This window comes from Coffea eugenioides, chromosome 3 (assembly GCF_003713205.1).
Source record: "Coffea eugenioides isolate CCC68of chromosome 3, Ceug_1.0, whole genome shotgun sequence".
NCBI lineage: Eukaryota > Viridiplantae > Streptophyta > Magnoliopsida > Gentianales > Rubiaceae > Coffea > Coffea eugenioides.
Window position 1 is genome coordinate 13,502,982 of NC_040037.1, and position 26,020 is coordinate 13,529,001.

Consider the following 26,020-nt stretch of genomic DNA (forward strand, 5'->3'; position numbering starts at 1 on the left):
AAAGCATGGAGATGATTCTCAGGATCACCTCGGCCATCATAAGGTAGCAACGTTGGGAGTTTAAAGTTTGGGAGGGACCCTCTCTTCATTAATGCTATCCGTGAAAGGCGGAGCTCTCATGTAATCCACCTCCAACCTTTTCGATCGCGAGGTTCGTCTTCGACTTGTTTCCCCAGGAAACCCCGTAAGATTGCCCTAGAAATGGAGGCAATTCTCGAAATAGCCTTGGATGAGGCCCGTTCGGGGTGCTCCTGTTAGAATGTCTTCCATCCGATTCTTCCTCGGATGGGACCTCGGAAGATTCATCTGGCTTTCTCTTAGAAAATTCGGATTTTTGTTTACCTTGTCTTTTGAAATATCTTCTTAACTCTTTGAAAATATTAGGATTCTCAGCCACAAACTTTGCCATTCGGGCCATGGCTTCTCCATTCGTGGGCCGAGCCTCATGAGACTCCTGTTCTTCGGAAACATTTTCCGGTTGGGCTGCAGCACTTGGCTCAGCCTCAATGGTGAGAACCTTCCTGCTCCTAGAACGTGTAGGTTTCATTCTTGGATGTCTTTGCGGTTTCCACAGACGGCGCCAATTGAAGAGATAATTTTTTGAGTTGACAAGTTGTATCCAAGTGCGGGAGTGACCTCCTGAAGTGGGTACTGTCTTGCGGAAGTCACATGCTCAAATTATTAGAGATGGGGCTGAATCCCCCAATTTTCCTCCAACGATCTAGTTAGTCTTCTTTTTGGAATGGAAAGTAGTGAAATTTTTCTTTAAAGTAGTTCTTACAGAGTGTATTTTTTTCTCGCGTGCTTTTTTGAGTGAAATCTCTGTATTTATAAGAGACAATTGGAAGGGAATGACAGTAGGATTCAACTTCCTAGAACCTAACAGACTGAGCATGTCAGTCTATCCTGACAGGTCGGTGTCGAGGACAGGTCTTATCAGACGTCCTGTCCCTGTAGGTGTCAGTCTGTGACCTGACTTCGCCCGTTCCATCAGACACAATGAAACTTTAGGGTGGTGACCGCGGTAGCCGGAGTAATAGGAACGGGTGGTTCAACCTTAGGTGTGTAATCCTCATCTCGGTACAAGGAGGCCAAGGTGAGGATTAACAGAGTTTTATTCAGAGAAGGGGGAGCTCGGCTCAGTGAAGCCCGACTGAAATGACCTCTCTCAAACAGCAAGTATCATAATAAAAGTAGAAAATAGGAAATCAACATACAAACGTCAAATTAAATTATATGTTCAAAATACAACTGCATTACATCTCTATGGTGAAATCATCCCCGATAAGTTCAAATAGCTGCACAGCCGAAACCTAATAAGCAATTTTGCACAAAAGTTAATTTGTGCCAACTCTACGCGCTAGGATTTTATTACATTCAGAAACCAGGACATAATACTGTTGTACCTCATGATTGCTCCGGAACTCAGGACATAACATGTTGTACCTGATGATTATTCAAAAGTCCACAAAGTATCAAACCAAACTTGTGCACTTTGTGGTCTTCCAACGAAGTACCAAACCAAACTTGCACTTCATGTGCTCTTCCAAGCCAAAACCAGAACAGTAAGTCCACTTAATATCAAAGTGAACTTGCTCTTCTTCATGTGCACTTCCAGGTTGACAAAGGTGGAGTTTCAGAAGTTTTCCAAGTGCCAGCGTCAGACGCATATCTCTCACCCTTGATAGATGAAGCAATAGATTCAAGTTCTGCCATTTCCTCTGCAGACAGTTTTACACACAAAGCTCCTATATTCTGATCGAGGTTCTCAATCTTGGTAGTGCCAGGTATGGGGCAAACATCATTGCCTTGGTGATGGACCCAGGCCAACGCTAGCTGTGATGGAGTACAACCCTTCCTTGAAGCAATAGCATTGACCCGCTCGTACAAGTTCTTGTTGTGCTCCAAATTCTCTGCTTGAAACCTTGGCATATACTGCATTGTATGAATTTCAAAATTTAAGCAACTGTAACGCCAGAAATTCAAAAGGGCGTAAAGCATGTGCCGTTTATAAATGATGGTATTACGAATAACTTCAAGATGATCGATAATATTGTTTGAGGTGTACAAAGTTCAGGGGAAGAACAGTCCTGTAAGGTGGACTGAGTACTCTAAGAAACATCAATTGTAGAAGGTAGATCCTGCAACACATTGCCCATTAACGAGGGAACTCAAAATAGAAAACGAATACATTTTTGAGCTATCAGGACAATATTATCAAGTGAACTTGGGACCAACGAAACTCATTTAAAGGATGTATGGAAAAGGGAAAATAGCAATTTGAAAGGACAATGTATAACTTCTGTGCCCTAGACCAGACGATGACATTGAAATGAAAGTCCATTTCTCCTCAAAATTGCAGAGACTATTATTAAAAAATGCTATAGTGTCTTACCTTTTGCCTTTTTCATGTCCAGGATATTTTTGCACCATAAAATAGAACACAGCCACTGCTCGTGATAGTTGATAATGCTAGTGCTATCTTTAAATTCGAACAAAAAACAGAGCACACAATTTCTATCCTGTCTCTACAAAAGGTTCAGTTTCTAACAATCCCAAAAACTGCATTTATTGGAATCCAAGACTACAAGACTTGTCAAATAGAAAAAAGCTTGTTTAGTCGCTCTGTTGGATAGAAGTTAATTATATTATATAGTTTTAGAGAAGTTCCACCAAATTATTGGACATCAAATAGTGCAGCAACATGTAACAGATAGATAAGAATATGGATATTGAGAAAGATTGCAACTGACTATACTACACTAGGAAATACTAATCTTTTTGGATAATCACAAACCTTTCGGTAGTCATCGTCAGTCAAATTCTCAACCAGCTTTGGACCTGAAGAGAAGAATCCTCTTCCAAGTGGACTGTATGCAACAATCCCTATTCCAAGCTCTCTACAAGATTACACCAAAATGAACTTAGAACTTCATATTTTTTCCAGACCATGTAGAAAATGAAGCAGAATAAATGCACTACCTGCAAGTGGGAATAATCTCTTCCTCGACATCTCTGGTCCACAATGACCACTCCAACTGTACAGCTGTTATTGGATGAACAGCATGTGCTCTTCGAATTGTTGAAGCTGAGGCCTCAGACAGACCTATATACTTTATTTTACCCTCTTCAACCAATTTCTTAAGTTCTCCTACCTGGGCAAAATAGAATTTTTAATGGACGAGAAAATTCCAAGCTGATTTATTAAATTCCATACGAAGGTAGAGAATCAAAATTATACATCCATATACGAAAAGTAGCACTAGTTCAGTGCAGCAGCACAATTTTGACAAAGTATACATGAAGCTCAAAGCACTACTTGACAAAAGTGGCAACAAGCAGCGAATATACTTCTCTAGATGATGATGTTATTAACTCACTGGTTGACTTAGCTCTGATATCGTTATACCACATTATACAACATTATACAATTTTCTTGACTTCTTCTAAACAGACTAATGGCTGCACATATCAATTGCCAATCGTCAATTTTGCTTGATCTCATTCAAACTTACCTGTATTTTGAGTGATTGTATGATAAGAAAATTTCTTCCTACTACTCAAGAACAGCAAAATATGTTTTGCTAGCTACACTAGGAAAAGAACTTCTATAAATCATTCCATAGAAACTTCAATTTGATAAAAACTGAGTACCAATCTGCTGCTTTATGCACTGAATTAAAAGATGTGGCAACTGACAACTGACAAGGTGTATAAATTTGCATATGATTACTCAACCGGATTACAAATTTCAAATGAAAGAGAATGCACAGGTCTTCTGGCTCTAAAGGAAAGCCATAGAATCTATAGCAATCTATAGCATGTCATATCCATTGGTAACTCCCTCTGCAGGGCTGTCAAGCTACAATTTTTATGCTTACAAGACTAATAGTTTGGTTCTTTTTATTTTTGAGATGCTGGTGCTAAATAAGCTTTACCTTAATGATAGATCAACATGTATAGCACACCAATTGCATTTTTTAAGAATTTTTTTTTTGGTATTTTTTAAGCAATTGCAAAGGACATGAAAAGCAGTTGTATGCCTAAATTTGAAGTTGATCAAACGTTCATTTTATTAAGAATGAGATGGAGATTTAAAACAAGAAAGGTAAAATGGAACAAACCGTGGCTTCAATGGGCACATTTGTATCAATGCGATGCTGATAATAGAGATCAATGCAATCCAAACCAAGCCGCTTCAAGCTGCCTTCACATGCAGCTCTCACATAGTCTGGATCACCACGTATACCAAACTGCCCACCCTCATAAGTGAATGCAAATTTGGTTGCTAGCTGCACTGTCTCTCTCTTTCCTTCCTTCAAGGCCTAAAACCACACTTTCATAACATCAATCATCGAGGACATGAACATTATTGCATGTTATAGGAAGTTGATTTGTGATCCATGCATGGCACAATCTGTCTGAGATTTTCCATCCTTTTCATTTTTAAGACTATGCTGCTTCTTCCTATTGAATATGGTAACATGCAGAATGAAAATTATGTAAACCACGGACTTTAGAAGCTTGATTCAGTTAAGGAAGCCAATCCCTTTCCTTTTTTCTGTTCTTCTTTCTGTTTCTTCGAATACAAATTCACAGTCTACCTTTATCACTGATAAGATTAGATGGAAAACATGAACATAGACAGATTCGTATACATGAACAATAATACAAAAATAGGAACCTCATACTTAATCAAATTATTAAGGTGCAGTAAATAGTGCCCTATTAGGATCCATTTGGATTCAAGGGAAGGAAAAGAAATGAAAACATCCTAGTGAAAAAAGGAAAGGAAAGGAGATAGAGGAGTACAGTTCGCCTATTGCCTTTTCGGAAAGAAAATTCTCAAACAGGGGTACATTTCAGAAAGAGTTCCCAAATAGTGAGAGTTTTGAAACAACTAAATGTGTCTTTTAGACAATGCATTTAGTGAATGCATTTTTTAAGGAAAAATGCCTAGACAAATAAAAGAATGCATTTTGTGAATATGTCTTTTGAGGAAACAACTCATTTATTAAGTTCATTTTTCACCCTTTGAGAAGAAGTTTAAAGAACACCACCTTTTGGGAAGTGATTTTAGAAAATCCCTCTTTTTGAGAATTTACTCATTTGGATTAGATATGGATGCGAAACAAAACTTAAAGATGTTTGGTTAAATGACAGAAAAGAAAGGAATCAAATCCAAAGTCCAAAATTTGGGTATTTGAGGCATTTAAATAGAAAATCATTAAAAAGCAAAATTCCTTTCTTTCCCTTTCAGTCCACTTTTGAATGGAAATGTAACTCTGTCCACGTTTGGATGGAAATAAAACTCAAGGAAAACAACCAACCTTGCTCCTTCCTTTTCTTTCCCTCCTTAAAATGTCAATCCAAACACACTTTCTCTTGGTTAACATTCCATTAGAATAAAGATACAAGCTTTTTGGATTGACAAATGGACTTTAAGAGCCAACAAAAAAAGATTAAGGGGGACAAAATGATTCAAGCTTTTAATTATCGGGGACTAAGTGTGATTTACCTGAATATAAATTTGCAAATCTCCCTGACTACTTTTCAAACTCAAAGTATAAGATCCGTTCAAGCTTTTAACTACAGGTATTCCAGGAGGTTAAGTATAATTGATCTGCTTATAATTCTTCTTGGTTGATTATTTTTTACCGATCATAGATTCTGATTTTAAATAATCAATTTTTGTGATGTTTCAGATTATAAATTTTTTAATAACCAAAAAAGCTATAATTCATAATTGGCCAAAGAGCAGATCTTACTGATTCTAATTATTTTCTGTAATCACTTACCAAAATCAAATTATGCAAAATCTAAAGCAACCAAAAACAGAGTCAAAACTAAAAGTACAAGAGTTCATGCACACCGCACAACTGCAGAAAAATGCAAATGTGATTAAAGTTACCTTGCCGATGAGGATTTCGTTGGTGTGGGGTCCATAAGCATCAGAGGTATCAAGATGGGTGATGCCTCTGCTAATAGCATGGTGAATGAGTTTGATCATGTCGGGCTCGGGCTTTGGTGGGCCGTAGAAGGCTGACATGCCCATGCAGCCCAGCCCTTGAGCTGAAACTTCGAGACCTTGCGATCCCAGCTTGATTCTTGGCACTTTAACGCGTGCTGCCATTTTCAGATAAAAAAACACAAGAGGAGGGAAGGGTGGAATGGATCAGGGTTTACTGCTTGGTGAGCGAGGACAGAGGAGGAAGGAGGCAGGGATGAGCGAATATATAGCAGTGCCGAAGGAGGACAGCTTGGTTGGTATGGAGTAGGCCCCGGTTGATTGCTGGCCTTGACTAAGACATGTCAAAAGTTAATTTTCAACAAAATATTCTACGTAAAGAAATTGAAAACTAGTCTGTGTCTATATGAATTTTTTTTTTCCAAACGATAACAGAAGCTTCCAAATTGCATACCGTCTGTCTATCTGAATTGCATAAGGGTTTTTCGGATAGAAGCTTCCAAATTCTCAATAGATTTTTTATTTATTTTAATTTGTTCCTATTTATTTTAATTCCTAAAATGCAATGTCAATTCCCTTTTTCAGAGATTTTCTATTTATTTCAATTCCTAAAATGTACTGTCAATTCCTTTTTCATAGATTTTTTAATTTATTTTAATTCCTAAAATGCAATGAGCTAATTTCAAAATCTTGATTGTAGACTCTCTTCTCATCATTTCAAAATTTAAATTATTTCAAATCCTATCAACTTGATGATATATGCAACTTTAACATTTGAGAGGAAAAAAGAATTTTCTGGTCCATACGTATTTTTGGTTATGTATTATCCTAATCAAAGATTACTATTGAAAATTCTTTTTTCTTTATTTCCAAGATCCGCTTTAGTTTCTAAATGTATTATATATATATATATATATTTATTTATTTATTTATTTATTGCATAAGGGTTTTTAGTTGGAAGCCTTCCTAGACCTCCAAACACTTAATTCCTTTTTCGTATATTTTCTATTTATTTTAATTCTTAAAATGTAATAAGTTGATTTCAAAATCTTGATTGTCAACTATATGCTCATCATTTAAAATTTTAAATTATTTCAAATCCAACAATTTGATGATAATACACAACTTTAACATTTGGGAGGAAAAAGAGATTTTGCTGATCCACATGTATTTTTGTATTATCCAAATCTAAAATTACAAATGTAAACTCTTTTTTCTTTATCTCTACCATTCACTCTGGTTTCTACATGTATTATATTTGTTTTCTGATATCTATAGCTATATAAATTGCAGAAGGGTACATATTATAATACATGTCAAAATTTGATATTCAAGAAAATATTCTACATAAGGAAATTGAAAACTAGTACTTATATAATGCAAGCATGCATTTTTCTCATATCATGTACTTTTCATGCTATAATGTAAGCATAAAATTAGAGAAATATCCCAAATAATCTAATATCCAAACATCATATACCCCTATTTGATATCCACGCAAAGTTATGACATGAATTGCGATCCAAAACGATTTAAAATACTAAAGATTTGTTGAGATCAAATACAATTGTGTGTGTAGTATTTTTTTTTTTCAAATATTAATATGTTACATAGTCAATTAGGAAAATTCTATAGTCATTTTAGGGTGCCATTTACTTAATGTGTATCTTTCAATGATGATAGTAACTTGTACTTCAAACGATTGAAATTGTAACGATCTAAATATCAAAAATAATAATTTGGATACCATATTATTTCAAATAATATTTCGCTTACATCATAAACATATATTTTTAACTCATCTTTTTATATTTTCAATCACTTTTTTATCTCATATACATCACATCATAAAAAGTACTACAGTAATTATTTCAAATAATATTTAAAATAAAACTCTATCCAAACAAACCCTTACTTGACTATTCAAATATGAATTTAAGATTAAAGTATGATTACAATAAGGAAGTGTAGAATCTTTTAACTATTTTATCCTGCTAACCCTGCAAAATAATCGGTCACCGCAAAATTCTGAACCAGACATGTGTTTCGTGTGACTCTCATATCTTTTTGTTTTCTTTTCTAGAAACGGGACCAATTAGGTGCACAAGGAATATTAAAAAAAAAAAAAGGATATTAATACTGCTGCTAATTGCAGACCCCAATGGCTTCAGGTGGATTTTTCTATTGCAAAGCATCTTATAAAGTCATTGTCAATTGAAACTAGTGGACAAATCAAAACGGGGAAGAATAATTCGCGCTCCATTTATCTCACTTGGATGGATGATGTGTTGTCTGTACTTTAATTTAATTTAATTGATGGACCATAACAACTCTTTTCTTTATCATAGCAAACATATTATTGTAATTATAGATCTTAATATTACTCAAATTTAATGAGTTTAGATTTAATATATTCAGATGTATATAATAACGAAAAATAGAATATTTGAATTAATTAAATGATAAAGAATTTTTTAGATAAAATTTAATTAAAAATAATAATAACCTGTTAACTTATTATTTAACGTGATACACATTTAAATATATTAAATTAAATATTTAATAATTTAATAAATTTTAATTTTAATTTTTAAACTCCAATTTTATTAAAAGGGAGGTTGCCATCCTTACAACAACAAGCTTCTAGATGGCCAACACTTAGAATCGTAGCCCTTATGTTATGTGGTTCGTAATGAGGAAGCAAATGTCCGCTATTTATTGCACGAGACATTAATATTTTATTGTCTGCATTACAAATCCGTCAAAAGATGTTATTATTGAAACAAGTGGACAAATTGAATGAGGATGCGTAATTGACCTGCAACTCTGCGTAGACTCGGAGGGATCAACATTTGACTATGACTTGGATGAGGTAAGCACAAAGGTCAGCATTTTCCATTTTTATTTTGGTTTTCATTTCTTGTACACTCGTAAAACTTTTTTCATTCTACCCCACGCACATATAATATATAATGAAATGTAAATTTTTTATGAAAACATATAAAATATATATAATGAAAAATAATTATAAAAACATATAAATTATAAAAAATGGCCAATCCAAATGTTTATATTTATATTTATATAATGAAAATATATAATTCATTCTACCACTATATACACACATATATATAAAGGTATAATGAAAAATAAATTTCTTCTTCATCTTCGGGACCACACCTACAAACAACAAAGCTCCGCTCCACTCAATTCTTTCCTCTGTATCTTGTGTTTTTTTTTTTTATATAAAAAATATATATATCTTCTTAGTTTCACTAATTATTTTCATATCTTAATGTTTTTTATTCTTTTACTCATACTACCTCACAAATGGCAAACGGGTATAAATGAAACAAAATTATTCTCTCACTTTCCAAAAGACCTTTTTAGTGGTACTTTCTCTAACATGGGCTGAAGTTATTATCAAAATCTTAAGTTCAAAAAAGATTAGTGCTATTTTTCAAATCTTAGGGGAAGTAAGTGCAATTGTCAGAAACCTCAGGGACGGTTTCTGCAATTATCCCTAAAAGCATAGACCAAGACTACAATAATCCCTCATCAGTCCAGTCCATACTTCTTCTTCAGGCCTCAGCTACTTAACAATAATGAACTCTGCTCCGCTCAACTCTTTCCTCTGTGTCTTGTGTTTTTGTCTGAAAATGGCGGCATCAGAAGAAGTCAATTTAACAATCAAACCTTCTTAAGGTTTTTAAAGTTGAGTGTAAAACTATCTTAAATTTTCTCCTGAGCAATTTCTGTACTTCATTGTATCACGATGATGATGCAAAAAAATATTTTCATCCTTATTTCCTCCTTTGACAAAAGATTGTGGTAGTACGACTGTTAAAGCAAGCTGTATTGAAAAAGCAATTGATGCCTATGAGTTTTTTTTTTTTTTTGTTTGATAAAAAGAGCAAATATTGTTAACTAAATTGTTGGAATTGGTCCAGCATGAATTTTTCTAACAAAGTTAGGTGGAGAATTTCATAGGAATTCCAAGTTTTAGTATGAAAAGCTAATGCATGTGCTACATTATTGGCACATTTAGAAATCTATTTTATTCCCATTGACATTCACAAATGGGAATAATTGATCCATAGCTTCACCACAAGGGGTTCAGAAAGGGGGCATATTCTCAAAAGCAGAAGTGGATCAACGATGGGGGAACTGTAGGCACGGGCCCCTACTGCCCCCACAAAAAATTCTGTTGTTACTCAAGTAATTTTGTGAATTTTTCAATTATGCCCCTATTGTGACTCTTGCAATTCTGAGAAATTTTCGATTGTGCTCCCATTCTGTTGTTTGGAAGTAAATGTAAATATAATTAGTTTTGTAACTTAATGGAAATGAAATATTACAAGATTCAAAACAATCGCCTTCTACATCAGTAAAATGAATTTTGTGAATTTTTGCAACAAAAGTAAAAATATAGAGTCATCATGTTGGCTTAGTTGCAATAAAGTAAACATAAGTTTCTTCTACTATGGTGAACGTGACTTTTTTTAATAAAACAATAAATTTTATATCCTTGTGCCTTACCAAACTATAGGTCTATGGTTATTTTAAAATGTTTCTTATATTTTTTTTCAAAGAAAATTATTGTGTTATTATGTGATTTTGTATTATATCGCTCATTCAAAGAAAATTTTATATTGGTTTTGGAGCAACTACTTGAGAAGCTTAGTAGTTGCTCCGAGACCAATGAAAAAGTTCGAAGTGAATATACAAGAACCTCCAATAAATAGATACAATCTCAAAAAGTTTTTTAACAAATTCTACGGTAAGTTACAGTAATATTTTAAACAAACACCTATAAAACTCATTTATCAAATGAGCCATAGTTATTATGTACCACTTTTAAGAAAGATAATGAAGAAGTTTTGATATTATTTTTGTCCCTACTGATAATTATTTTCGGCTTCGCCTCTGGTCAAAAGTGTATGCCATAATCGAAGCTTTGAAAAGAAGACTCGCGGAAAGGTTTGTCAAAGATGACTCATAAAAAGATTTGTCTTTTTTTTTTTCATGAAAAGATTTGTCTTTTTTTTTTCCATAGACAGAAATAAATACACACACCCAATTAGATTAGAACACTCAAGAAGTCATGAAAAGATTTGTCAGTGAGGACTAAATTTGTCTAATGTTATGTCATTGATTACGTACTTCATGAAATATTGGATTATATTAAAAAAAGTTATAATAGTGTGATAAATAAGTATATCTTTGTGGGAAACGGTGCACATTTCAGATATCAATATATTTTGACATGTGATATGAAATTATGATTTATGAATTTCTATTTATTGGACAAAATTGCATACAATTTTTTGAATACAAGTTCACTGAATTGATTAAAACGGACTATTTACTTACAAAAAATCATATGTTCAAATTCGCTACTAATGTAAAGACCGTGTTGATGTGCAACCTATAAGATACTCTGTTATTCTCTATTCCTCTAAAGGGCTTCACTCACTAGAGGGATTATAGAGAATTAACATCACATGAGAAGCTTCTACTAAGGTCTTACTTGCTTTATTTAGCAATTTCGATAATACTTGCTTTATTTAACAATTTCGACAAAATAAGCCTCTTTAGGTGCTGAGTAGGCATGTCAATGGATATAATTTGGGTTGGATCCCTTTGATCTAGACCTATTAAATTCAGTTGGACCCAAACTCAGACCTTTATGAATCTGAAAAAATAAGTCCAAACCCAAATACTCTCGAATTTGTTTATCCATTATGTATTTTTCTAAATACCATAAAGTAAAAATATATAAATTTCAAAAAGTATAAACACCATTCAATTTTTATTTTCAAATAATAAAATTAATATTTAAGAAGTTGAATGCAATATTATACAATAACTATTATTGACTGCTTTGATTTATTTTTAAAATTTCAACTATATTTACATCCAATCTTTTATTTATTTGCCTTTACTTTTTCTCCTTTTTCTAAAAAGTTTGTACTAATTACAATGATAATTAGGATTAGAATGAAAAAAGAAAACAATCACGAAGTTTTGTTGTATTCAATCCAATAACCATAGAATATTAGAATATTTTATAAATTTACTAATATATATAATTTAATATTATATATATATAGAGGTTTGAGTAGGGTTTTGTATAAATTTGGATTTCAATATGGATTATAGAAAATTAGACCCTATCTAAACCCGCAACTCTTTTACAGAGTTTTGGTATGGATAGGGTCTAAATTTGAGAATTAAATTCAAACCTAATCTAAGTACATTGGATCTAGGTTGGATCTAAATAAAATTCGATTCATGGACATGTTTAGTGGTGGGACAAAATAGAGATTTGGCCCTCGTGCCCTTTAAAAGCTGGAATTGGAAGTATACTTAGGGGGTGTTTGTTTCACATATTAGAATCAAAAATGGAAATGGAATCATAGACTCTGGTTTTGGGATTAAACTTTTCATTCCAATATCTAACTTGGTTCACACATTGGAATTAGCATCATTCTAATTCCTGATGTTTGGTTTGATGAGTGTTTCGGAATTAAATGCAATTAAATTCCAAAATTACCCCTGATATAACAATTCTTATAAAACAAAGGGATAATTGCAGAAACTGATAGGTTTTGTATTTAACAAAAATATGAGGCTTTGTAGATTTTGAAGTTTAAGGAAGGGATATTTGAAGTTTAATGACCGTTATACAACTTTCAAAACAAACAAATTCATTCTAAATTTTTTTTTTGGGATAATTTCATAAACCAAATCGCGGTCACTTTCACAAAAGTCATATTTTCCCATATAAGACCAGCTCTTTATGGCTTTCCTCCATTATAAGAACAGAGTACTCATTTTTCCATAAATAAATTTATTTATAGGATAAAATAAAAATAAACCCGTTTTCCAATAAAACACTAGTTTTTTATAGCTTTCCTCCATTATAAGAACAGAGTACTCATTTTCCCATAAACAAATTTATTTATCGGATAAAATAAAAATAAACTCGTTCTCAAATAAAACACCAGCTCTTTATGGCTTTAGAATGAAGGGTTACAATGTCGCTGTCTCTATCACTATCAACTTTTGATTCCCTACTTCTTCCATCCCACCCAACACCAGAACGAAAAAGATTTCACAAAAGATCAAATCTTGCATGAAATGATCAACTATAAAGCTTTATTAATATGCCAACCGCAACTATGTTCAAATGCTATACTGAGTAGGTTCTTAATATACAAAAAAACAATTCGTACTAAAATCTCACAATTAATTTGCAGCAAGTCATCCTTCCTGCACTGAACAAGACTCCTGAAGCGAAGATCTTTGGGTTGAGGTTCTTAATATACTGAGCAGGTTCTTAATATACAAAGAACAATTCGTACTAAAATCTCACAATTAATTCACAGCAAGTCATCCTTCTTGCACTGAACAAGACCCCTGAAGCGAAAATCACAAATCCCTTGGATTTGGGTTGTGAGTTTTCTTCAATTTTTTTTAGAGATCTTTCTGGTGGAGATCTTGTTGAACAATTTGCCCACTGAAGATATTTGCCCACTATTAATCCATTTAGATCTACTTTAAATCTTTTTGTTTCAAGACATTTTGGATTACAGATGAAGATTATGTGATGAAGAAGAAGAGATAGGAAATTTGACGAAGAAGAAGAACAGAAGGTGCGGCGTGTGATAGAGAGAAAGAGAGGATAGGTCCGTCATAAATGTTGTCTGAGGAAATAAATTGAGAGTTTTGTCCAAAACCTCCCAATTTACTTGCGAATGGGATAACTCCGAATTTTTAGAAATAATTCTAAAATTTGCATTCCAATAGACTTAACTCAAGCAATAAATACGGAGTACATTCTTTTCCGTGATTCCCAAACCCTTTAATCAAGCAACCCCTCAGTGAGTGAGCAGGAGCCCTACATTAGCATACAACCACAAGGCATTGGGAATATACGACCAAAGGAAGGCTATAAAGAGTATAGAAATAAGACTAAATAGACTCTCCTGAGTATGTTATCCTATCAAGAACAGAAAAAAAAAAAAAAAAAAAGGAGCTACAAGGAAAGGATTGTTATACCCTTTGTTTAAACATTATGCTATTGTGCAATATGTAAGAACCTTTGTAAGTAACTTATAATTTAGAGGGCATTTTTTAACCCTTAATGATGACTGGAGTCAAATCTATCTAAACTTTTTAGTAGCAAAAAAAAAAAAAAAAATTGGGCTTGAAGTTTGTTCAAAAAAATAAAATTTTGGACTTGAAGTTATGTGGTGTTTTTTTTCTGCTCTTCAAAAAGGGGGTACGCTCGAATATAAAATTTACAAGGTTTTTTTTCCCATTAATACTCCAAGAGCACTCAATAGTCATACGAAAATATGGAAGGTAGGTGCATTACTAAAGTTTTAAAATTACATCCATATTCTGAATTATAATGCTTTCGCAAAAAAACTTTTTAAATGTGCTCTCAGAACGCCAAATAGATCAACCCAATTCATGAAAAATATACATGGAAGAATGAGGGGATGGCTCATGAGGGATTACTGCTCTCCTGATAAATTTCTAATAAAACTCTAAATTAGTTTTTCAACTATTTTTTTTTATCTTACAATTATATTTTTTTTTCAAAAGACAAAAGAAAAAACCTACTCCGTCCGTCCCACTTTGATAGTCTTGTTTTCCTTTTTCATTTGTCCCAAATTGTAATCCACTTTCCAATTGAAGAATGTAGTTGTATTTTAATTTTTCTAAAATACCCTTATTCAATGTAAGTTGCTGTTACTATAAATTTACCACATTTAATGCATTTAGATTTTCCAAGCTTATTTATATCCGGAGGGAAACAAACTATGTCATATTGGCTACAAACCATGAGTGAAAATTTTCAAAACCATCCATATTCCCACAATTTTTCTAATGAAACTCCAACAAAAGAATATGATTTCAAGTTCCCATAAAGTTGTACTCTAATTAATGTGAGGGTATTTTAGGAAAATAGCTACCTAAATTGATTGTTTCAACAAAGTTAACAAATTTTTCTTAAACTGTGTGAAAAAAAATCAGGACTATCAAAGTGGAAAGGAGAGAATATAATATAATTTTTCTAAAACACCAAACCAAACAAACCTCGAAATTTGAATAAACTTTAAAATTGTGCCATACGTCGTGGGTGAATAGTGCATGTATAATATGATTTTGCATTTGGGTAATTACATGTTCTATTGTTCATATTCAGTGTTAGGTTTTATATTGTTTCCAGCACTTAGAACTTTTGATTGGTGCCTTGAAAGAGTCTATAATAAATGATACGTCAACGATTAATGTTAAGGAAAAATTTATACACGAAGAAATTGAAAATAAATTATTCATTAGTTTACTCACAGTGTACTCCTCTCTATCTGATCCATTATTAATTTCATGTTTTCACCTTTTCGATACGTCAAAAGAAGATTAGAAATCAAAATAAAATAGGAGTATTTGTTATTTGAAAAGTACCCTTTCTAAATTGCCAATGCACATTTATGAAATCAAAATTTTATATTTGAAGGCTACTCGTTTAAACTTATCTAATGTTATCTCATTTATGCATGTTGATTACATGTTTGCATGAAAAGTTGAATTCTCAAACGAAAAAAAGACTGTAATATTAGGATAAATATGTTTGTGATCAATCATGCACTTTTTATATATTAATGTATATTAACATCTACATATGAAATTATGAATACTTATTAATTTGATAAATTGCATACCATCTTAGACTTGAAGTTATATGGTTTTTTTTTTTTTTTCATTTGGTACCCTGAAAGCACATGAAAAGTTGGAAGGTAAGTGCACTATTAAAGTTTTAAAATTACTATCCAAGTCCTGAATTACAACACTTTCACGATGAAATTAGCTTCTTGTGAAAAGCCCACTTGTTATTTTGTAACCTTAGAGTACCAAGTATACCAATCCAATTCATAAACAAGATACAAATGTCTTTGATTAATTCAACATGCTACAGATTTTCGAACTAGAAACTATCTCAAAAGATATTAATTTATCAATGGAAATAAGTGGACAGATTCAATAAAGAGACGTAATTGACATCTTTTTTTTTTCTAAAAATGAAAGCATTTAATAATATTAACACATAATTAAAGAGTTCTAGCTTTAACAGTAAAGTTATGGACCTAACATACGCTTCCGAAGTAGATGGATCCATAATGTATTTTAGGAGCAGAAGAGAATCTGTCTTGACCAGAGTAGTGGCATTATTTAGTTGTTTAACCCATATTAAAGCATCCAAACAAGCCAGAGCTTCGATGCAAATTGGAGATGACGAATAGATGTTCTTGCTAACCAAACCAACTATTCTACTATTAGAATAGTTAGCCACCAAGAGAATTTTAAAATTCTATTTAAGTGTAAGTCAAGGGATCAAATTCCTTTACTTATATTTTAAAAATCCAAGTTTTCTAGAAATATTGTCAGCGGGTGTGTAGGCACCCGTTTAGACAGGTAATGGTTCAGTTCCCTTCGGAGTTGTCCTTGGACTTTTTAGTATAGAGTAACGTAGATCTATCGTGTTAGGTAAAAAAAAAAAAAAAAGGAATGGACCTTCTTGCTTAGTTTATGGATTGTGATGAAGTGGATCTTGGAGCACCCATCCAGTACCTGCTGAGGTATCATGATTGACAACGATCCATCAACAAAAAATAACTCCATTACAAGCAACCGTGTAATTTTGGATGATAATTGACAGCTAAGTCTCTATCATGAGACACGAACTTGGATAATGCAAGTGCAAGGTTCTTCTTTGTCTTTTGGTTTCATTTAAGTTTGGCTTGACTCCATATCGAGTTAAAAATATTGCCCGAGTTTGGTTTTATTATGATGTTGATAAATGAGAGGAAAGAAAGGACAAGAAAGGTTTAGAAGTTTTGCCTTATGGGTCATTAAATAACTTACATGAATCAGTTTTGAGTTTGTGATTTCACTTAAAAGTTATTTGAATTAGTTCTAAGATTCAGAACTTTACCTTAACCTAAGGGCGCAAGGACTCAAAAATAGGGATGCCAATGGAACAAAATTTTAGGCAAAGGAGGATTTCCCCGCTCTTTTATTTTTTATATTTTTCTCAACAGATTACAATACAACTCCTGGGGCTAGGATTTTATTACATTTAGAAACCAGGACATAACACCGTTGTATTGTACCTGATGATTATTTCACAACACAAGCTAAACTAAAACAAAAGTTCACAAAGTATCAAACCAAACTTGCACTTTGTGGTCTTCCAACGAAATACCAAACCAAACTGGCACTTCATGTGCTCTTCCAAGCCAAAACCAGAACAGCAAGTCAGCTTAATATCAAAGCAAACTTGCTCGTCATATGCCCTTCCACGTTGACAATGGTGGAGTTTCAGAATTTTGCCAAGTGCTGACTTCAGGCCCGTATCTCTCACCCTTGACTCCAGCGGAAGCAATAGATTCAAGTTCTGCCATTTCCTCTGCTGACAGTTTTACACACAAAGCTCCTATATTCTGATCGAGGTTCTCAATCTTGGTAGTGCCAGGTATGGGGCAAACATCATTGCCTTGGTGATGGACCCAGGCCAATGCTAGCTGTGATGGAGTACAACCCTTCCTTGAAGCAATGGCATTGACCCGCTCGTACAAGTTCTTGTTGTGCTCCAAATTCTCTGCTTGAAACCTTGGCATATGCTGCATTGTATGAATTTCAAAACTTAAGCAACTGCAACGCCAGAAATTCAAAATGGAGTAAAGCATGTGCTGTCTATAAATGAAGGTATTACGAATAACTTCAAGATGATCGATAATAACTGCATTGAAATGAAAGTCCATTTCTCCTCAAAATTGCAGAGACAATTATTAAAAAATGCCATAGTTTCTTGCCTTCAGCCTTTTTCATGTCCAGGATATTTTTGCACCATAAAATAGAAAACTCCCACTGCTCGTGATAGTTGATAACGCTAGTGCTATCTTTAAATTCGAACAAAAAACAGAGCACACAATTTCTATCCTGTCTCTACAAAAGGTTCAGTTTCTAACAATGCCAAAAACTGCATTTATTGGAATCCAAGACTACCAAGACTTGTCAGATACAAAAAAAGCTTGTTTAGTCGCTCTGTTGGATAGAAGTTAATTATATTAGATAGTTTTAGAGAAGTTCCACCAAATTATTGGACATCAATAGTGCAGCAACATTTAACAGACAGATAAGAATAGGGATATTGAGAAAGATTGCAACTGACTATACTAATCTTTTTGGATATTCACAAACCTTTCGATAGTCATCGTCAGCCAAATTGTCAACCAGCTTTGGACCTGAAGAGAAGAATCCTCTTCCAAGTGGACTGTATGCAACAATCCCTATTCCAAGCTCTCTGAAAGATTATACCAAAAACTGAATTAAGAACTTCATATTTCTTCTAGACCACGTAGAAAATGCAGCAGAATATATGCACTACCTGCAAGTGGGAATAATCTCTTCCTCGACATCTCTGGTCCACAATGACCACTCCAACTGTACAGCTGTTATTGGATGAACAGCATGTGCTCTTCGAATTGTTGAAGCTGAGGCCTCAGACAGACCTATATACTTTATTTTACCCTCTTCAACCAATTTCTTAAATTCTCCTACCTGGGCAAAATAGAATTTTTAATGGACGAGAAAATTCCAAGCTGATTTATTAAATTCCATACGAAGGTAGAGAATCGAAATTATACATCCACATACGAAAAGTAGCACTAGTTCAGTGCAGCAGCACAATCTTGACAAAGTATACATCAAGCTCAAAGCACTACTTGACAAAAATGGCAACAAGCAGCCAAGATGCTTCTCTAGATGATGATGTTATTAACTCACTGGTTGACTTAGCTCTGATATCATTATACCACATTATACAACATTATACAATTTTCTTGACTTCTTCTAAACAGACTAATGGCTGCACATATCAATTGCCAATCATCAATTTTGCTTGATCTCATTCAAACTTACCTGAATTTTGAGTGATTGTGCGATAAGAAAATTTCTTCCTGCTGCTCAAGAAAAGCAAAATATGTTTTGCTAGCTACACTAGGAAAAAATTTATATAAATCGTTCCAAAAAAACTTCAATTTGATAAAAACTCAGTACCAATGTGCTGCTTTATGCACTGAATTAAAAGATGTGGCAACTGACAACTGACAAGGTGTATAAATTAGCATATGATTACTCAACCGGATTACAAATTTCAAATGAAAGAGAATGCACAGGTCTTCTGGCTCTAAAGGAAAGCCATAGAATCTATAGCATGTCATATCCATTAGTAACTCCCTCAGCAGGGCAGTCAAGCTACAATTTTTATGCTTACAAGACTAATAGTTTGGTTCTCTTTATTTTTGAGATGCTGGTGCTAAATAAAGCTTTACCTTAATGCAGATCAACATGTATAGCACACAAATTGCATTTTTTAAGACCTTTTTTTTTTTGTATATTTTAAGCAATTGCAAAGGACATGAAAAGCAGTTGTATGCCTAAATTTGAAGTTGATCAAACTTTCATTTTATTAAGAATGAGATGGAGATTTAAACAAGAAAGGTAAAATGGAGCAAACCGTGACTTCAATGGGCACATTTGTATCAATGCGAGGCTGATAATAGAGATCAATGCAATCCAAACCAAGCCGCTTCAAGCTGCCTTCACATACAGCTCTCACATGGGCTGGATCACCACGTATACCAGACTGCCCATCCTGATCAATGAATGCAAATTTTGTTGCTAGCTGCACTGTCTCTCTCTTTCCTTCCTTCAAGGCCTAAAACCACACTTTCATAACATCAATCATGGAGGACATGAACATTATTGCATGTTACAGCAAGTTGATTTGTGATCCATGCATGGCACAATCTGTCTGAGATTTTCCATCCTTTTCATTTTTAAGACTATGCTGCTTCTTCCTATTGAATATGGTAACACGCAGAATGAAAATTATGTAAACCACGGACTTTAGAAGCTTGATTCAGTTAAAGGAGCCAATCCCTTTCCTTTTTTCTGCTCTTATTTCTGTTTCTTCGAATACAAATTCACAGTCTACCTTTACCACTGATAAGATTAGATGGAAAACATGAGCATAGACAGATTCGTATACATGAACAATAATAAAAAAAATAGGAACCTCATATTTAATCAAATTATTAAGGTGCAGTAAATAGTGCCCTATTAGGATCCATTTGGATTCAAGGGAAGGAAAAGAAATGAAAACATCCTAGTGAAAAAAGAAAGGAAAGGAGATAGAGGAGTACAGTTCGCCTATTGTCTTTTCGGAAAGAAAATTCTCAAACAGGGGTACATTTCACAAAGAGTTTCCAAATAGTGAGAGTTCTGAAACAACTAATGTGTCTTTTAGACAATGCATTTAGTGAATGCATTTTTTTAAGGAAAAATACCTAGACAAATAAAAGAATGCATTTTGTGAATCTGTCTTTTGAGGAAACAACTCATTTATTAAGTTCATTTTTCACCCTTTGAGAAGAAGTTTAAAGAACACCACCTTTTGAGAAGTGAATTTAGAAAATCCCTCTTTTTGAGAATTTACTCGTTTGGATTAGATATGGATGTGAAACAAAACTTAAAGATGTTGTTTGGTTAAATGACAGAAAAGAAAGGAATCAAATCCAAAGTCCAAAATTTGGGTTTTGAGGCATTTAAATAGAAAATCATTAAAAAGCAAAATTCCTTTCTTTTCCTTTCTGTCCACTTTTGAATGGAAATGTAACTTTGTCCACGTTTGGATGGAAATAAAACTGAAGGAAAACAACCAACCTTGCTCCTTCCTTCCTTTCCCTTATCTCCTCTTCTTTCCCTGCTTAAAATGTCAATCCATCTCTTGGTTAACATTCCATTAGAATAAAGATACAAGCTTTTTGGATTGACAAATGGAATTTAAGAGCCAACAAAATTTACCTGTTTATAATTCTTCTTGGTTGATTATTTTTTATCGATCACAGATTCTGATTTTAAATAATTAATTTTTGTGATGTTTCAGATTATAAATTTTTTAATAACCAAAAAAGCTATAATTCATAATTGGCCAAAGAGCAGATCTTACTGATTCTAATTATTTTCTGTAATCACTTACCATAATCAAATTATGCAAAATCTAAAGCAACCAAGAACAGAGTCAAAACTAAAAGTACAAGAGTTCATGCATACCGCACAACTGCAGAAAAATGCAAATGTGATTAAAGCAGTGGGGAGCCAGAAAAAATTTTTAATGGTGACAAAAAAAAATACTAAAATTTTTTACTTACTTTTTTTTTTTAAGAAAAAAAATTTTACTGACAAATACAAATGATACATATATTTCATGAAAAACATAAAAGAATAAATTCAAAATTATTAATGTAATAATAATTTTATTTAAAAAATAAACTAAACTATTTACAATTAATCACTGCGAGTTTTTATATTTTGATAATTTATTTGGTTGTGGAAGTAAGAATAACTCTCGGTTGTGGAGGGAAAATGAGAGACTAGTAGAGGGGAGGAAAATTGAGAAGTGGGGACAACGGAAATGAATGATATAATTTGATGAATTGATTAAGAAAAAAAGTAACTAACTACTTGATTGTGGAAGGTAGTGACTCTCGATTGTAGGGGAAAAATGAGAGATCAGAGAAGAGAAAAAAAATTGGGGAGTGAGACCTAGAGAAAGTAAATGATATAATTGATACTTGCAAGTTGAAATGAAAAGATTTTCTTTTTAATTTATTTCAAATAAAATTTGTGTCCCATGTATTTTTTTAGAATTTAACTTTATGAATTAAATTAAAAAATCACGTAATTCTTTCATGTCCTTTTTAAGAAAACTATGGAAATACATTTAAAATTATATCAAAATTACATGAATATTATAGAAATTTAAGGGGCAAGCCCAGGTCCAAGTGCCCCATCTTAAATCCGCCCTGAATTAAAGTTACCTTGCCGATGAGGATTTCGTTGGTGTAGGGTCCATAAAAATTCGCGGTATCAAGATGGGTGATGCCTCTGCTAATAGCATAGTGAATGAGTTTGATCATGTCGGGCTCCGGCTTTGGTGGGCCGTAGAAGGCTGACATGCCCATGCAGCCCAGCCCTTGCGCTGAAACTTCGAGACCTTGCGATCCCATCTTGATTCTTGGCACTGTAACTCGTGCTGCCATTTTCAGATAGAAAAACACGAGGGAGGAAAGAGCGGAATGGATCAGGGTTTACTGCTTGGTGAGTGAGGACAGAGGAGGAAGGAGGCAGGGATGACTGAATATACAGTAGTGCCGAATGAGGACAGCTGGGTTGGTGTGGAGTAGGCCCCGGTTGATTGCCGGCCTTCACTGAGACATGTCAAAAGTTAATTTTCGACAAAATATTCTACGTAAAGAAATTGAAAACTTGTCCATATCTATATGAATTGGGTTTTTCTGATTAGAAGCTTCCAAATTCTCAATAAATTTTTTATTTATTTTAATTTCTTCCTGTTTATTTTAATTCCTAAAATGAAATGTCAAATCCTTTTTCAGAGATTTTCTATTTATTTCAATTCCGTACTGTTAATTCCTTTTTTGAAGCTTTTTTATTTATTTTAATTCCTAAAATGCAATGAGTTAATTTCAAAATCTTGATTGTAGACTATATTCTCATCATTTTAAAATTTAAATTATTCAAATCCTATCAACTTGATGATATATGCAACTTTAACATTTGAGAGGAAAAAAGAATTTTCTGGTCCATATGTATTTTTGGTTATGTATTATCCTAATCTAAGATTACTATTGAAAATTCTTTTTTTTTTTTATTTCCAAGATCCGCTATAGTTTCTAAATGTATTATATATATATATATATATATATATAAATATATTGCATAAGGGGTTTTTTAGTTGGAAGCCTTCCTAGACCTCCAAACACTTAATTCCTTTTTCGTAGATTTTCTATTTATTTTAATTCTTAAAATGTAATGAGTTGATTTCAAAATCTTGATTGTTGACTATATGCTCGTCATTTAAAAATTTTAATTATTTCAAATCCAACAATTTGATGATAATACACAACTTTAACATTAGAGAGGAAAAAGAGATTTTTTCTAATACACATGTATTTTTGTATTATCCAAATCTAAAATTAGAAATATAAACTCTTTTTTCTTTATCTCCAGCATTCACTCTGGTTTCTACATGTATTATATGTGTTTTCTGATATCTATAGCTACATAAATTGCATAAGGGTACATATTATAATACATGTCAAAAATTAATATACAAGAAAATATTCTACATAAAGAAATTGAAAACTAGTACTTATTATAATGCAAGCATATATTTTTCTCATATCATGTACTTTTCATGCTATAATGCAAGCATAAAATTAGACAAATATCCTAAATAATCTAATATCCAAACATCATCTATACCTATATGTATTGAAGAGAGGGTTTTTAGAAGAGACCCTCTCAATAAATTCCAAACTTTTCATTCTTTTTTCTAAATTTTTATATTTATTTTAATACATAAAATCTAAATAAAAACTTAAAAATAGTGGGTTATAACTAATTCCATCACTAGTCAAATTTAAAATTTAAAACATTCTCACTATCTCCTTTATAAACCGTTTATAGTTTGTTATTTATACTTTAAGTCCTTTTTACTCCTTAATTAAATAAAATACATTTGTCAAGTCAAAATTCTCAGGGATAATTGATTAGTCTCATTTAAAAATTATTCACCCTATTATATCTTTATCACTTTAGCTCCTTTTATTCCTTCATTAAAGAGGATTAACTTATCTAGCCAAATCCTCGAGATAATGTGATTAGTCATATTTTTTAGTTATTCACCCAATTATTTCTTTATCACTTTCCTTCTGGGTACTATAATCATTTGTCAACATCTTCTAATGATATACTCAATTACTCTTATTTTTTTAATAATTTATGTTACAATTACTAAATCAATTTTCTTGCAGTCTTAAACTTATCCTTTTTCTTTTGTATTCAGCAAGCTTAGGACACTTTAATAGGTTTGATTTTTATAATTTTTATGTTGGATTTTATTCAGTAGGTTTGTTTTTTTAAAGTTTTAAAACTTGAATGTTGAAATTATACTCTAACATTAAATTGGAGCATGTAAATAACAATATGACATTTTATTTGCACTTAAAATAAACTCAATATTAATATCATGCAAGCATCTAGATGACTTTTCATTTAGCACATGTACATCAAAAAGTGCATGTAAAGAAAAATTTATGTATAAATTTTAAATTAGAAGGTTGTTTTTGGTGGTATTTTAGCAAATATTTTTGATAAAAAGGTTGTATTTCACCAATTTTGCATCCGAAAGTTTACTTTTTCTCGATGATTGCAATTCTAACTTTTTATTTGATAAAAAACACTTTAAAATGAGGCAGCAACTTGGAAAAATAATTCTAACTTTTTATATGTCCAAAAATACTTAAAAAGTGAGATGATGAATCCTAAATAGTGAAAGGATTAGAAAGATAGAACTGTAGGGTTAGAGAAGGTAAAGATTAGGGGAGAGTTATCAAATTAGATGATTCATGTGAGTTTGGGCAAGTTATAATTAGGTTAACCTATATATTTTTACTTAGTTAATGGTTCAAAATAGACGAGTCATTAATGAATATAGTTTTATATGGGTTTGGATTATCCAATCACCCATTCACGGGCCACTACTAAATTTTATTTGCTTTTTTATCCACATTTTGTTTAGCAACAAAATAGTAATCATATCAATATATCAAATTAATAAATCAATTTTTACCTAAAAAAAGAGGAAAAAACAAAAAAAAAAATCACTTAGAGGAGCCTGAATGGTTATCATAGTGAGTTTCAAATTTTGTCACTTTACGACAATCTAAAAATAATTTAGGTATTAATGCAAACAATCAATTAACATTCACGAAATTTATTAAACTTTTATGAAAGGAACGGAGGAAGTAGGATAAAATTTAAAAAAATAAAATAATAGAAATTAAAGAAGAGAAAAAACAATGAATACATCTTTGCAAAATTTAGAATATAATTATTAGAGTAATTTAGATTTACCCATTAGTGATTGAATTTGAATCTACGTCTAATTTAATTAAGGCAAAATAAGTGATCCAAATCTGTCAATTTCACACCCACTAATTAATGGGTTAATTTGGTTACCCATTTGAATCCAATTAAACTACATACGCAAACTCATTTGTTAATAGGTGAGCCAAGTAAATAGGTTACTATTTACATTTATAAATAGATGAAAATAATAGTAGAATAGGAGACAAGTGGGCTGTAAAATTGAGTAAGAGATAGGGTAATTGGATGGGAGCGAAATAGAGCAAAAAGAAAATAGGATTTGGTGAAACGAGAAAGGGTTGCAGGGATATAAAAAAATTGGGTAGAAAATGAAGGAACGAAAAAAGGTTGTAAAGATGCGAAAAAGTTAGATTTATAAAGTGAAAAGGATAGCAGTGGAGAATACGGGGAATATCGAGGAGACATGAGGTTGAGATGTAAAAAAAGTGGTGCTAAGGGGGAGAACATGAGAGAAATAGATAATAATGGTGTGTTTGACCATATTTTTTCCTCCCTCCTATATAAACCCTGCAATGCACGGGTCAAAATACTAGTATACGTCTATTTGATATCCATGCAAAGTTATGACATGAATTGCGATCCAAACCGGTTTAAAATACTGAAGATTTGTTGAGATCAAATACAATTGTGTGTGTAGTATTTTTTTTTTCAAATATTAATATGTTATATAATCAATTAGAAAAATTCTATAGTCGTCTTAGGGTATCATGTCCTTAATGTGTATCTTTCAGTGATGATAGTAACTTGTACTCTAAACGATTGAAATTGTAACGACCTAAATATCAAAAAATTATAATATTTGAGTATTCAAATATGAATTTAAGATTAAAGTATGATACAATAAGGAAGCGTGGAATCTTTTAACTATTTTATCCTACTAAATCTGCAAAATAATCGGTCACCACAAAATTCTTAACTAGATTTGTGTTTCATGTGACTCAT

At 32.4% G+C, this 26,020-nt stretch overlaps 1 protein-coding gene across 2 annotated transcripts; it reads right to left on the bottom strand.

Moving 5' to 3' along the window:
* Window positions 1-1,188: 1,188 nt before the first annotated feature.
* On the bottom strand, window positions 1,189-22,210 carry LOC113765376 (auxin-induced protein PCNT115-like). 2 transcript variants are annotated; one of them, XM_027309530.1, is made up of 6 exons: window positions 21,993-22,206; window positions 5,912-5,976; window positions 4,125-4,325; window positions 2,983-3,155; window positions 2,798-2,900; window positions 1,189-1,935 (listed from the first exon to the last, which is right to left on the bottom strand). In XM_027309530.1, exons 1-6 carry the CDS (start codon window positions 22,147-22,149, stop codon window positions 1,603-1,605), a joined length of 1,032 nt encoding a protein of 343 aa, XP_027165331.1. In that variant the 5' UTR covers window positions 22,150-22,206; the 3' UTR covers window positions 1,189-1,602. The 2 variants fall into 2 exon arrangements, with proteins under 2 accessions (XP_027165331.1, XP_027165329.1); XM_027309528.1 differs by lacking the exons at window positions 1,189-1,935; window positions 2,798-2,900; window positions 2,983-3,155; window positions 4,125-4,325; window positions 5,912-5,976 and adding exons at window positions 17,028-17,664; window positions 18,245-18,347; window positions 18,432-18,604; window positions 19,563-19,763 and having other exon boundaries at window positions 21,928-22,210.
* Window positions 22,211-26,020: the final 3,810 nt, after the last annotated feature.